This window comes from Rhea pennata, chromosome 18 (genome assembly GCF_028389875.1).
Source record: "Rhea pennata isolate bPtePen1 chromosome 18, bPtePen1.pri, whole genome shotgun sequence".
Classification (NCBI taxonomy): Eukaryota; Metazoa; Chordata; class Aves; order Rheiformes; family Rheidae; genus Rhea; species Rhea pennata.
Window position 1 is genome coordinate 7,034,928 of NC_084680.1, and position 15,297 is coordinate 7,050,224.

A 15,297-nucleotide genomic window follows, 5' to 3' on the forward strand; every position below is an offset into this window, starting at 1 on the left:
TATTCGTGACCCAGGAGATGTGAGATTTAATTGCAACTTCAGTGGTGCTAGTGACTGGAGATGGTTACTTACCTCCTAGGAAAGCAATTCATGAAATAAATTTCATTTTGTGTTAGCACATTCACTTTCTCAGTAATGAGCAGATCACATCATTGCAAGCAGAAAGCATCTCGGGCTATAGGTTGTTCAAAAGTAATGTGCAGAATTTTTAGTGCAATAGTTATATTTCTTTTCAATGTCAGCTCTTTGGGTCATACATGTAAATTAAACAGTATATTTCTGTTCCCTGCTTGGATGGGTGTAACTGTCAGGAACATCATTTCCACTCATAATTATAAATTTGACATTCATTCCCCATGAACACTGTCTACTATTTGCTTAAAACTAACTGCCATGCATACTATTGCTAGGGAATTTTCACTTATCAGAAAGCTGACATGGAAAGGTGACAACTGTAAAGCAACCTGTATGGATGATGGGTCTATGAACATGAACCTCTACTACACAGGGAAAGACCTAATCAAACAAAAAACAAACAAATAAACAAACTAGAAAAATTAGTCACCTTTGCAACCTCTTACATGAACTGTCAGTAGAGATAGAAAGAGATCTCAGTGTGAGTTAGAGAAAACCAAAAGTAAAAGTGACTACAAACTGTTGTGGATGGATGTCCATAGAAGCAACTTCGTTGTTGAATTCACCCACTTCTTCAGACGTTGCTTCCCCTCATTTTGATGGACAGACTCAGGTGTGTTTCTGGACTATGGTTCCTTTTGGTTTTCTTAGTAACTATCCAGATAATTTCTCTTACAGCTTCCGTTGCTGGTTTAGCAAGAGAATTCAATAAAGGTACATTTTTCTTATAGTATCTAATTTCTTCCTGGCTGTGATGACCATCAAGCAAAACGCCAGGAATTAAATTAAACCTGAACCAAACTTAATTGCCCTTGTCCCTGGTGTCACATGAATAATACCACAATACATGTATCTCTTTCCAAAAGAACTGATGTTATTCTCGGAATCTGAGCCAAAGTCTCTAAACAAGAGACATCAAAATTTGTATGAGACTATCAAGCCAACATGTTAAATCTCAAGCCAGATCTGGACCTTGGGCTTTGAGTCAGGGCCATCCAGCCTGCTCAGACCTGACTTTTACTAGGATATTTTTCCAGCTCTGGAAGTGGGTAGGATGAAATACTTATTTTTCCCTTTTTGGAGGGGAGAAATTCTGGTAGCACTAGCAATTTTCACAAAGGACCTTAACTAAAACAAAGTGAAATGAAGAGAAACACCCCACTCCTCTCCTCCCGCTGTTCAGGTTTATCATCCAGTTCAGGTGATCCTACATTTATACACTCCATCATACATATATACTTTTTAAAGTCACACACACATACACATGCACACACACTTCAAAATGTTTGATTTTTTTGATAAACCATTTTAATTTGGCTTCTAAATTCAGGGTAGATTTGGTTATTTTGCCTTTTTTCCCCTTTTACTAATATTGCAGTTAATTTGATAAAATTTACTCATCTGTTATCTATATTTTCTTTGTGGACAAAGAACTTGCAAGTGAAACAGGGATATTATTCACAGCCAAGGAAACAAAGTAGTAACAATGATTTTTCCTTCCTTAAAGAGCTAAAATGACATGTGTACCCCTCAACTCTCCACCTTTCCTTGGGCATGTGTTTTCTTGCATTGTGCTTTGGTTTTTGTGGCGATGAGAGTTTTGTAGTGTTATTGGAGACCCCTGAACTGGAAGCAAAGGTTTACTTTTAAGTCTAGATTTTCCAAAGTGGCAGATGATTTTGGTTGTCTCATTTCGGGGACTCCACTTGAGACAGCTTGAAGAGAAGTGACTCAGTGGGATTTACAGGCACTGATCCTTAAGGAGTTAAATTGCATCGCTGAAGGCAGTGGCAGTCTGGTGCCAGGCATAAAATAGAGCCAAAATTGCCGAGAGAGCTTGCCCCGGGGCTGCATCCCTGCCAGATGTGTCCCACTCTTTAGTAAGAGCTGAGGTTCTGCCTCTGGTAAAAAACCTTCTGAGATGGATGGAGAAATCTCCCATCTGCACCCTCCCTCTACCCCTTATGTATTTTCCCACAGATAAGGTGTACATTTTACTCTCAAAAGACTGCCATCGCCTTCTGTTCTCCAGCAAAGCTCAGCACACGTTGGGTGAATAACTTAACATAAAGCTGGCATAAATCTGAACAGAAGAAATATCTTTTATCTTTGACCATTTACTCCCACTAGGAGTAATGGCAGTTCTTTTACATTTACATATAACTTTTTTGTTTGCTTTGATTTTTTTTGTTTGTTTCTTTGTCTTGGCACCTGCATAGCAGAAATCTTTACAGTTCAGTACAGAAATTTGCCCCTCTCTCTGCTCCTCCCTTTATTTACTTCTGCTGCCCCTGAGGCCTAGCAAGCAACACCCTCAAGGTCAAGAGAGAGTAAGGTGTGTTACCCTTTTATGATGGATTATAGAAATAACAAACATGCCTGACAGTTTTATACAGCTGCTAGAACGGGTTTAGTTTTCAACAAATGAAGAATTTCCTCTTTTTTTCTCTTTTGTATATTAATTACATTTTACAAATTTTGTTTTCCCCTTTCTTTTCTTTTTTCCCCCTCTTCTTTCTTTCTTTCAATTTTTTCTCTTTTTTTTCTCTTTTATTTTTTTACAGCAAAAGGATCAGTCACCAATGTGTCCACTGAAAAGTCCGGGTTAGCAGAGTTTGGCTGTCATCTGGTCCGACTGTTTGAGGATCTCAGTGTTGTACAGGTCTAGAGCGTGGTTCACACGGATGATCTCGCTGTTGGTGAGTTTCAGGCGGTGCTTGAGCATACAAGAGAACAGATCCAGCTGGGGCTTCCCCGGGGCTACGGGAGGCGCCAGTCTATTGATTCGGTCCCGAATATCCAGCAGCAAGAGCATGACGGAGGAGGAAGAATAGAACTGCCCACCTTGCGTGTACGATTGGTTGACCTGCTGCACAGCACTGCGCAGTAGGTCAGCATTAAAACGCAGGCTGTAGCCATACACCTGCACATCTGAGATCTTGATGTAGAACTGACGCTTGGTGGGATCAGAAAGGTCCACGGGCCCTTGGCCAGTCTCATTACGCAGCAGGGAAGGCAGCCGAGTCCGGCTCCGTAGGTAGATGTGGACGGTCTCGAAAAAGGTTTTCCACCGGTTGCCCAATAGCAGGGTCCAGTTGTAGCACTGGCTATTTTGGAGGCGGATTTTCTCCCAGCGTGGGTAGCCATACTCCCCAAAGGGCATATTCCAGCCCTCAGAGTGACTCCCACTGAATGGGTTGACATAGACAAAGAACATAGGGTCCAGGCTGCTGTTGCGCATCTGGCAGATTCGCATGGAGATCCCGATCACCATATGGATGAAGTCCATCCGGTTCTTGTTGCTCTTCAAAGTGAGGGACATACGTTTGCGCCACCTGGGGTCGAAGAAGGTGTCTAAGCGGATCTCATTGCTGATGAAGGTAGTATGCACATACAGGCGAGAGTCCATTTTCTGCAGCAGGTACTTCAGCTCTAGGTCCTGGAAGTCCAAGTCCGTTTCAAAGCTGATGAACTGCTCACTGCGCTCCGAGTCTACGTTTTGAGGCTCGCAACGACCCCGGTAAAGCTTATAGCCCTTGTTGCATGAGCCGCAGAGAGAAATGTTGGCAAGGCTGCACATGGCACAGCTGTTGTTGCCCCCAATGATGCAGGGGATGGGACGCTGGCACAGGCTGGTGCCACCATGGCATACGCAGCTCCGTTGGCTTTCCAGAAAGGTCCCCCAGAACCCATTCTCATTGCAGTAGAGCAGGGACTGGACCCGGGTAAGCCATTCCTGTATTGTCCTACAAGTGGAAAGAGGAAAGTATTAGCATCACATAGCCTCACAGATTCTTCAGTGTTGGCATATTGGGGCCACAGTGCTTTCATGGATATATCTGAGGCAGAGATCTCAAAATATTCATGCTCTGCTTCTAGCATCTGTGAGCTGTTCCAGTCTGCTGCTAGAGTTTATTCTACATCTGCTGTTTACTTCTTCAGTGGAGAATAAAACCATCTAAGAAATAGCTCTGAGGTGGGGATTGATCATCTCAATCCTCTCTCTTCACACTGGTCTAAGAGTTGAGACTGGCCCATCCTTCTGCCAAGGTTCCCATCAGTGTGGCAAGGAGAAAGTTCAGACCTGGTAACAGAGTAGGGAATGGAGCTGACAAAGCCATGCCAGAGGCTGAAGTGCCATCAGATATTAAAAGTCAGCACAACTCCTAGGCTCCAGCAGCTCCTTTCCATATCACTGACAATCCCCCCACTTACCAAAAACAGACTTTGAAAGGGATTGGGGCTAAACCAGTAGTAACCTCTGCTTGTGATGCAGAGAGCAATAAAAACAGAAAAGTCCAGAGATGAAGCTACTCAAATGGCTTCTTTTAAAAACCTGCTGTTAATTAACCTCCTCTTACAGCCTCTCCCCTTAACAAGCAGCCACACTTGCCCATTCCCAGGCCCCACCACTCTCATAATTGCTATTTCAGTGCTGTCACCTCCACATTCTGCAGCCCTGAAACAACCCCTAATGAATGACACCGTAACCCATGTTCGGGTTTTGTATAACCCCCTTGCCACACTGCATTTCTGCCCCCTCCCCCCCTTTCTCTACCTCTGGGAAATCTCAGCACAGCGATTCCTTTCTCAGCAGTCTTCACCAGAACGCTGCGTTCAGCCGCCTCACTCCCTCCCCTCCGTCTTTCCCCCCCCAGCTAATGAATACTTCATTGTCTCCTCTGGGCAAAAAGTTCTTGGTAGCACTGCAGTGAGAGGACTGGCTAATGACAAATTAGGATTCAGTCCCTGTAGAACGGGAGGAGTGATTATGGACAGAGGCTCTCAGAGCTGGATTAGTGAAATTCATGGCACCTGCATAGCCTGACCTCCGAATAATCATTAAGCTGTAGGCTGTATCAAAGAAGGCATTAAATGATACAGCAGCAAAGAAAAGCAAGATGATTAGGGGGAGGGAGTGGAGGGATGAGAGTATAAAACAGAGGAAAGAGCTGGAAGCAAAGAAATAATCAAGGAGCAGAAGCAGAAAGAAGGAGAATATGCAGGTAAAAAGGAAAAGTGAGAAATATAGTGGACTGGAGGAACAGGGATGGAGAAAGAGGGAAAAAATAAAACAACAGCAATGAGCAGCATACAGAGCACTGGCAAGAAAGAAAAGAGAAAACACAGAGGAAGGAAGAGAAAGAAATTGAAAGAAAAAACTGAGAAGGACAGAGTGAGGAAAAAAAAAAGAAGGAAAACTATGAAGCATATGAAGTTTCAGTAGGAAAACTATGAAGCCTTAGACTAGTGAAAGGATAGTTTGCTGTTCCTCCTGTAGTACAGAGCTTCCAAGGTCTCTGTCTCCTATCTGCAGCTAATAGGTGCTCTCCTGCAAGCACCTGTCCTGGAAAAGACAGAGGGAAGCCAGGAGGTTTGGGAGCAAGGCACTGGCCTCTATAAATACCTATTGTAGTGAGTGATGGTGCCACCAAGCCTGGCTCTTAGAAGCGTGCATAGGACACCTCCTGGTTTCTAAGACAGGCCTGCTTCAGAGAGAAGGGGATAGCTCTGTGCGACTGCAAAACAGGTCACTGACAGCAATGAGCACTTTCGAAACCAGCCTGAGTTTGCCTTTTGCTTGCAGGTGAATTTCTGCATGCTACTTCTGCAATATATTTTTTTCCCCCATGTGAAGCCTTGCAACTCCTGTTTGGAAAGCCAGCCAGGTGGGCCTGAATTTAGCAAGGTACCCAGATCCTGGTTTTGACTCTCCAAAGAGTGCTGGGAGCCCAGTTTGATTCCCCTGAGGACCTCTTTAAAAGAGGCTAGACTCTCTGCTACTAATCTAAGCACAAAGCTGAGGGATGACAAGCAGATGAAGAGTGCAGTAAAACCAAAGCAAGCTCCTGATCATACATATACTGACTGCACAGGTTTAGTAGGAGGCAGGGGATGCTTAAGTGAAGCACAGGGTTCCTGCATGCTGCCCCTTTGCATGATGTGGATTGATGACAATAGTGCAAAATCAGTGGTTGCCTTGAAGGGAACAACCACTGCAGCTCCAAGCTGTGTTCCTAGCTCCCATTTCTACCATGACAACGGCAGGGGGAAAACTCACTGACACCAAGAAAAGGAAGGGCTGAGGCAGTGGGCTGGTGCTGAAGACAGAAGATAAAGGTCCAGCTCAGTGAGGTGCCCTATCTGCATCACAACTCCTCTCCATGTGGTAAGAATGATATTTCCCCAATTCTCACAGTTTTTTCCAAGGTTACCTTTGTTGCCCTTTGTGGGACTGGGCTTCTGGGTGAGGTGGGCATGTTTGTATTAGGCCTTAAGATGGTTTCTGAGACAGGTTTGATAAGGTATTCAGCCATGTCAGCGATATGCCTGTGTGCACATACTGCCACCACTTTACTGTGGCTGTAAATAGCCATGTACACCTGCATATACAAATGACAGTGAAACACACACTGAAAAAACTGCCATTCACAGATCTCAATTCCAGCTGTGTGCAAGTGAATGTGACTCTCCATTTCCATATGCACTCACTGATGCACAGAAAGATTCCCAATATATTGTGCAGTGCTGGCTTGATGTTGTGCTCTCTGAAACAAGTTTTACATGTTGGTAGTGCTGCTGAGTTCATGAGACAAGGATTGCCAGAGTCCGGATCCTTGCTACACGTGGCAAAATTTGATCTACATGAATATTTATTTGTATAGGTGCAGCTATCCCAGAAGGGCAGCTGCAACTGCAGTCCCTGCCCTGTATGGGCTCTGGATTCAGTAGTGGTTGTGCAGAACCGATTTTTCATCTGTCCACACTGCAGCTGTATCTGGCCCTGCAATATATGATTCTAATAAATCATTACAATGCAGAAGTATTAAGGACCGCCATGAAAAGAAGACAAGCAGAAATAAATCAACACAGAAAGTTACTTGGATAGGCTAGGCAGTATGGCAGGAGACCTCCCCCCAAAATTGAAGTCAGATCATGATATCCTAGTCCGGCTGGTGTGCCCTGTCTTAGAAAAAAAAATCTTGCTATCCTTCCCTCCTTGTCTTACTCTAACAGTTGGCAGAGCAAAACAAGAAAGGAGTCTCAGCTAAGATCTTGCAATTGAAATTAATAATTTTCCTGTTCCCCAGATCAACTTTGTTCAGGAAGGATGGGAGGAGATCAAGATAAAGAAGGGTTTTTTGTGTGTGTGTGGTGGTATTCAACAAAGGACAAAAATGAAAGAATGAAGGCTACCTACCATCTGCTGATGGCAGCAGTAAAGGACATAATTAAACGAAAATGCAGAATCCAGGGCAGAGCTGGGTATTGGCTACAAACGTGACAGTGGGAAGTGTGATTAAGTTAGAGGAAGAGTAGTATAAACTACCCATTTTATCTTGCAGCTGGGACAGGATAAGAATATATGCAGGACCAGTTACTCTGCTTCAGCTGACAGGAGGTAACTTCTTAAAACACACACCTTTGATGGCTCTGAGTTTTTGTGAATATTACCAAGAGAAGTCAGGGCAGAAGGAAGCTAGAATGAGCCACTATTTAAAAGCTGAAAGTTAGTAGCAAGGTCATTGGTTTGAATTTCCATTACTTTCCCTTTCATTAAGGAGATACTGATTTCTCTTCTTTCCCCTTCCCAACTTCCCATGGACGTCAACCCTCTTCCAGAACTTCCAGTATGATTCTTAAAAGACAAATATCATTGCAGAGGTTATTTTCCCTAATGTTTGCTACCCCTGCTAGTTCAAAGTATAAGGTAGTAGAGCAGGTGGGGGAAAAAAAAAACAAAAAAAAAAAGTCTTCAAAGGTCACAGTCAAGCAGTTTTGCATTCAACTTTAAAATCTGATAATCCAAACTACAGTGAAAAAAAAATGACGTTCAGTCAGGGCTATGCGTGAGACTTAGGTTACATTACTTTCTCATTGCTCACAGAAGACACATGATCCCTTGGCAATGCTAGGAACCGGGAGCTTCGTATTAATGCAGAGCTGTTTCCCCATTTAAAAGGCATCTGCTGTGACAAAAATGTAGCGCAGTGCTGGGATTCCAGACCAGAAGAGGAGGTTAAGCCATACAAAAGGGTGATTTGTATTTATGAATAATTTTCCTTTCTTCTGAATTATTATCCCTCAAGGTTAATCAGATCCGGGGAGAGGAAGAAGTTGATGGTGTCCCCCAAAACAAAGATATATTTTTGCTATAGATTGTACCTGAGCTGATTAAAAAGAAAAATAAATAAATAAGCAAAGCCAACCAGCAGAACAGATGCTTAAAAAAAAAAAATAAAAAAAAAAAGCTCAAAAAAAAAGAGGTAGGGATTTCACAACTTTTCCTTTGCAATCTCACCTCTTACTTTTTAACCAACTCTAACTGCTGTGGAGATACCTTTGCGCTTTCTGTTTTGGGCAGTGAAGTACGCGCTGCAGTTTTCATTCTCAACAGCTGTGAGGTATATTCTCAACTACTGACAATAAGGCTGGAGCCCAGAACAGATTCCTCTTCCCCTCCCCTCATTTGAATGTTATTTATATTTTATATTCAGTGTTTTAAAATATACTGTAGGTGCTCATTCAACAGCAAAACTTTAACAACTAAGGAGTGGTTTCTTTTTTAAACCAACAGACTTACCTGCAAAGAGGTGCTTTTAAGCAAAAGCAGTGCAGAGCAAATTTATTTAAAAAAATGTGTGTGTGTATATACATATAGAGTGTGTGTGTATATATATAGAGAGACAGACAGACACACTCTTACAAAAGGTCATGGAGAATCATCCTAATTACCACAATCCTTATTTTTTTTTTCTTTAGAAACACCACCTCTTTCCCTGAGGGCAACAACAGCAGTCCTTTTTCTCTTTTTTTACATTACTTCTGAATATACAATATAGGCTTACTATTATCTGTATTACAGAGAGAGAAGCTTGCTCTTAATAGAACCTTTCCATCCTTTCAAAGCCACTGGCGTGCTTGATAAGCCTCTGTCATTCTATACAGTAACAATTAGAAAATTAGAGTATTTCCGAGCCCCATGAAAAGAATGATGAAATGCATACCTTTTCTGCTACCTATCTGTCTACTGTGCCCCTCCCCTGACCAGCTACAAATGCAGAATGACAAATAAGGGAAGAAATGATGATATGCCTGGTGGTGTTGGCTTAAACAAATCAAGAACATCAGTCATTTTTTCACACACAAAAAAAAAAAAAAAGAAAAAAAAGAAAAGAAAAGAAAAAAGAAAAAAGCTGCCATCATCCATTTCATCCTCCTTCCCCCAGATTTGATAGTATTAGTTGGAGGCTCCTTTTCTGCCTGGCTGGCTTTTTAAAATAGAAGAGAAATGCCTAAGACATATTTATGTGAAAGCTTTGCAGCAACATGGTTGGCTGGATATCTGCTAGCTGCTGCTTCACTTTGTTGTTGTGGTTGTGGCACAACTCAAAATAATGTCTGGACATGCTTGTGGCTCCTCTACCAGTTGACTTGTTTTTAGCAGCTCAGCCAGTTGGCAGGAATGGCCCAATTTTAGGAAGTTCTCCAAAGACTTTCTTTCATAATCTCTTAAACTTAATATCTATTTCTCCTCATCCCTAGTAACTCCACCAAATCTTTGTCCAACAACATGAAAATGCTTGGTAATTAAAGAGATTTTAAGCCCTGGAAGAGTTTCCTGAGCTGCACAGTGGCAAATGGAAACTCAACCTATTTAGTGTCCAGTGGGCAGGATGATAACAGGAGACACCAGTCAGTCAGTTAATTCTCTCTTAAGCCTGAATATTGGCTAATAAAGGGAGTGAAAAAGCGATTCCTCTACAAATTTTAACCTGGCCAGATTTTTCCCAGAGAAGCATGGAAGAACAGGTACTTGGACTCATTTTTTTTCCAAGATTTTGAGTGTCACTTGGTTCCAGACAACATAGAAAGAAATATCAAAAAATGTTATTTAAAATCCACAGATATTGGTCTCCAAAAATGATTGGAAGCAGACTCAAAACCAGCTGCAGGACAGGGCTGTAAGGAGTCATCAGGAGGTGACTATTGGATATCGATATTTACTTTAGCTGTAATAGAAAACCTACTCTCTCCATACATAATAACATTGCTGGGATTCATCTGTGCAGGTTTGCAGGTTCATGCTGCATTTTGTAGAAAAGAGATGGTCTACTCCAAGTGAATCTAAAGCTTCTCCTTGAAGCACAACCCAAGAACAAGTTGAAGTATCCTGTGCTTTGTATTTACACTTTAACAGCAAATAGATGCTTAAAGCTTGGCTGTGGTATGTGATGCAAGACCTAAAAAGGAGCTTGGTCAGCTTGGCTGTCTGACATCAGCCTTGTAATATCTTTGCAGGATGCTATGGGATATGTGTGTGCCACCTGGGTAGGTATGACCAAGCAGGGGAGATGTGGCTGTGCTTGAGTCCATGATAAAGGCTACTTAAATATCCAATATTCTCAACCCTCTCCCAGACTTTACCATTTGTCCCCAAAACTCCATGTTAGCACATCCTAAAGCCAAAACCTGTGGCTGGGAGGAAGGTTTACATTTAAGCCCAGGCTGTGCCCTCGGTCACCCATTGCACCACACTATCTCCAATGACAAATGATAGTACCTTTCTCTAGGCAGCTGGTGGTTAGGGTTGTGCCGACACCGGACACTGAGGCCAAAGAGTTTGCGGGCAGTGCGCTGGATCTTCTGACGCTGGGCTTCCAGGGAGCTCTGCAGGAGCTTGTACCGGTTCTGAAGATCCCAGTCATTCCCCCAGTGCTGGTGGATGCTCCCAATGGTCAGGAAGTGGTTGCTAGGTAGCCTTTTCATGAAGGATTTAAACTCATCTGGAACACACAAGCATGTGGAGGAAAAGAGTGATCGGAACTATAATGAAATTACGGAGCTTTTAATTAGCAGAATGGAAGAATAGTAATGATGTACAAGGCCATCAGTGCTCTGTTAAAGGAAGCTGATGTCCATTAATTTACTGGTCTGTTATTCTCCCCCAGGAAGCCCCCTAATTCCATGTCTGTTAATGCTCCCATATGGGAAATGAAACCCGAAGAATATTAGGGTGAAACAATATGGTTAATGTGTATAGGGTGGAGACGAAAACAGAACAAATTCCCTCGAGCTTGGGATTATAGTCTAGGGGTTATGAATATAGAAACAGAGAATTGTAATTATTGTCAGTTAAAGAGTTCTTATTTAAATTGTTTTTCAGCTGCTACTAAAATACCATTTGTTGTTGAAGTCAAATGATTGTGGCTATGTCATTAAAAGAAAAAAAAAGCAAAAAAGCTTACAAAAATCCCCAAAGGAAGGGTTTGGATTGTATTAAAATGTCCTGCTTTCTCTTTTTTTTTTTAAAAAAGAGCACTCTGATTCTTCATTTGAAGTTAAATGAGTTGGTTTATGTAACAATGAAAATAAAATAAAATTGCTTTCAGGTCTAAAATCAGAATAAAATGTGTCAATTTTAGCAATAGGAAAAATCTAATTGATGCATAAATGTGGTGTTAAATGTTGTTTTGTGATCACTTTATTTCTGTTTGATTTTGTTTGTGAATGAAAAAGCATTATGTAGGGTTTGTGTGTGTCTGACAGAACAGAAATTCTGGTACCACTTCTGTTTACAACCATCCCTTTTATCCTAATCAAGATTAGTTTGCTTAGACTCTGATTACCAGACTGGGACATCTTCATAAGGAAAAGGCAGATGGTTCCACCTTTCTCAGTAGAAAATAACTCAGTTTTTGATACCAGAAAACTATATTTGACACACTGAGATCTTGAGAAATTCAAGGAGTGGGCCAGTGGAAATCTCATGAAGTGCAAAAAGGAGAACGTTAAAGTTTACACTAGAGCAGAACAACCTCACTCATGAATACACATCTGGAAACAACTGGCTGAAGAGCAGCGCTGCTGAAGAGGTCCCTGGAGGTTACTGTGGACAGCACTGCATTCTCATTTCAAACAAGCCAAATTGCATACTGGGCTAAATTAGGAAGAGTTATTCCAGCAGTTTGAGGGAAGTTAGTATCCCCGTTTTCTTGCCACTATGGAGGCTGCATCTGGATGGCTCCGTTCAGTTTTAAGCTCCCACCAAATATAATGTGCGTGTTGAGAACCTGGGGAAGACACAGCTGAGGGGACCACCAGGCTGGTCACTGGCCCAGAGCACATGTCCTATAAGGGCAAGTGTCCTTAATCTGGTGAAGGGGAGGCCAAGGGGTAATCTAATTAGAGCCCACAATTGCCAGAAAGGTAGTTACAAGTACGAAGGAGAGAAGCTCTTCTTATTCAAGACAGGTGATACAACAAGGGGAAACACACAAACTGCAGCTTGAGAAGTGGAAGTTCTATACTGAAAATCTGCTTTACTTAGGGGTAATGTGGCATTGGAACAGAGAGCTGCAGAGAGGCTGAGGAATTTCTTATTTTAGACTCCACTGGACGAAATGAGGGCTGACCCGATCTAGTGTTGGTGATCGTCTAACACTTGGACTTGAGTGCCCCCCATAAAAACCACAAACTACCCAAGGAGAGATGCAGCCATTCGTTTCCTTTATCCGTGTTCTTTTTCTTCCCTCTCTCATTTTCTTTTTATATTTTCTGCATCCTATTTTAGAAGCAAAAGGGAACTTTAAAAGGTGGATATCTTCTAAAAAAAAAAAAAAAAAAAAAGGAGAGCTATAATATAGAAGAGTTGGAGGAAACTAAAAGAGATGATTTGGAACCTATGGTACAAAGTTCATATACTTGAATTCATATAATTATATATATTTGCATGAAATATTTCCTATTGTTCAATGATCTGCAATTCATACTTATGTATGCAATAGTCAGTAAGATCATTATATGCATGGGTAAACGGAGGTTTGTGTCCTACTTGTAACCACAGTGAAACTGAACATCTAATAAAAATAATTATCATTATTGCACTATCAAGATCCGTAGGACATCTGCTTGTCTCCTTTCTTTCCCAAAGATAACAGAGACTTTTTTTTTCAGTCATCTCTCAGGTTTTCACTCTATTTATAATGCTGCTTTCAGTGCCCTTCTCCTTCCCAAAAATGATTCTCTCCCGTTCAGCGGTCCTCTGAAACTATCATCATGTATAATTGCTTCTGTTGACCATGCTGATTACTTCTGGTACCTTTCAGCAGTAAAAGCCTTGCATTTGCTTCCCGCCCCTTATAAATCAATTTCCTCAAAAGCCTGTTTGTGCAAAAGACCAAGCTCTTTTCCCTCTGATGATGAATGTGCTACATTTTTCATAGAGACGGCTAAGGGAGAAATTTCAGTGCAGTGTGCACATTTTGATACTGCAGTGCAACGTTGGGGGGAAAACAAATGAGCAAAGAAATCTGGCAAAATAACAGCTGAATGGGGTTGTTTTAAAAAAGGGCAAAACATAAGAAAAAAGAATTCCCCCAAAGAGCAGTTTCTTCATTATTTATTTATGTTTTAACAATCCCTGAAGGCCTCAACTGAGACTGCTGTTGCACTGTGCTAAGCCTTGTACCTTTCTGGGAACAGCTCATCCTTGACCCAGACTGTTTCCTGTTAACTAATAGGGCTCTTTGCATTTGTTGTTATTTTATCTATCTGCACTGCAAATGTTGATGATGGCTAGGACTGCATCTCCCAGGATGCACCATGATGCCTCTTTTTGCTGACTCACTAGGTCCCTGATGGGAAGGGGTCCCATTGCGGTGACTCGGCATGGTGGGTGATGCTGGGGTGAGGCACCCAGCCCCTGGAGAAGAGTGGTGGCACAATGGTGAAATGGCCAAGTCAAACATCCCTGTTTTGGAGATGAAACTTTAATTTTTCTGGTGCTTGTCTTCAGTTAAAAAAAAATCAGAAAACATTAGTATTGAAAAAAAAACCCACATGACTTTTAATCAAAAGGTTATTTTAAAATCCAGAGTCACATTTCTAATACAGATTTTTTTGGCCAGCCGTACTAAAATGCCAAGACAGAATAGGGCAGTGTTATAGTTCTCAATTTACACAGAAGCAATGAAGCACAGAAGGACTAAGAACTGATCCTGAACTCATCTAAAACAATACCAGTTCACTGCAGCCTTTCTGACTTGGAAGATGCTATCCCAAGTCACACCAACTTTTGATTTGCTCCTGCATGTTTTTCTCAAATTAACATGAGAATTCAACACAGATCAGAAACAGAATATAGATCTTTCAGGCTATTAGCAAATTCCTGCACAAATGGTATTTCACAGCAGTCGTGCCTTTCACCCCATTTTATTGGAAAGGCTTTCAGATGTCATTAGAGGTTTATTTTTTGTTTCTCATTTGGAAGAAAATCCTCCAGTCATCTTGAATATTTATTAAAACAAAGAAGCAAAATAGTAATACTATGATAATAATCTTTGCTAGCATCTTTCATCTCAAAGGATAGGTTCATGCATCATGTAACAAAGTGATGAATGAGATGCAACAGCTTTTAACATAAAGATAATAACTCCATCTATTCCTGAAAAGCCTCCAGCCCTGGGTGGAATATGGCCACAGCGCAGCAGAGAATAGCACTGTAATGTGTCATTTTAAAATGGAAAACGAAAAACACCTTCCACTGTTGAAATCTCAAGGGAAGAGATACTGGATATAATTATCTATTGTCTTTGCATAGGTCAAATGCAACAAGTGCCTAGTGTAACAGTAAAATAATCACTGTGGGACTGGAATTCTTCTTCGACCAGAGGGTTCTCACCTTCCAAGTGTCTGGCTTAGATCTCCTGGAAACGTAAAGGGGTTTGGTGAGTGACAGCCAACATGTGGCTCTTGAGCAGCTTGTGTGATGTTACCCTGCCAAAGTTAGTTACCAGTAATGCATAACTAGTGTCAGAGCTGTGCTGACAGGCACTGCCAGGAATCCTAATCTGTGCAGTATTGAGCTAACAGAGGCTTCCAAAATTCATATTTCTCATTTGCACTGGTGTACCCATCCCAGACCTCCCTGACTATGTGGTCCATTGATCTCTTCAGCTAGTGAGCTACTGCTTGAAGTCCCCAGGGCCCATGACTCTCCATAGTATGTGTCTTGTAGCTCTTGTCAAGATTGCCACCTACCTTGTGCCATTAGCTAGTACTCTGATGTGGCTCACCAAGCACTAGGCTAACAGTGTTATCCAGACATAAAAATCTGTACGGGAGCAAAAACACCAGCAGGAAGTATTGAAGTATGGAGCA

The 15,297-nt window shown here is 41.8% G+C and overlaps 1 protein-coding gene across 1 annotated transcript in view; it reads right to left on the minus strand.

Annotated features, from left to right (window-relative positions):
* Positions 1-2,740: 2,740 nt before the first annotated feature.
* The window catches only part of BRINP1 (BMP/retinoic acid inducible neural specific 1), an 89,016-nt gene continuing 76,459 nt past the window's right edge, over positions 2,741-15,297 (minus strand). The window contains exons 7-8 of the mRNA XM_062590977.1: positions 10,700-10,922; positions 2,741-3,881 (exon numbers count right to left, since the gene is read on the minus strand). Of these exons, the coding sequence (XP_062446961.1) occupies positions 2,741-3,881; positions 10,700-10,922 (1,364 nt within the window). The remainder of the gene's footprint in view (positions 3,882-10,699; positions 10,923-15,297) is intronic.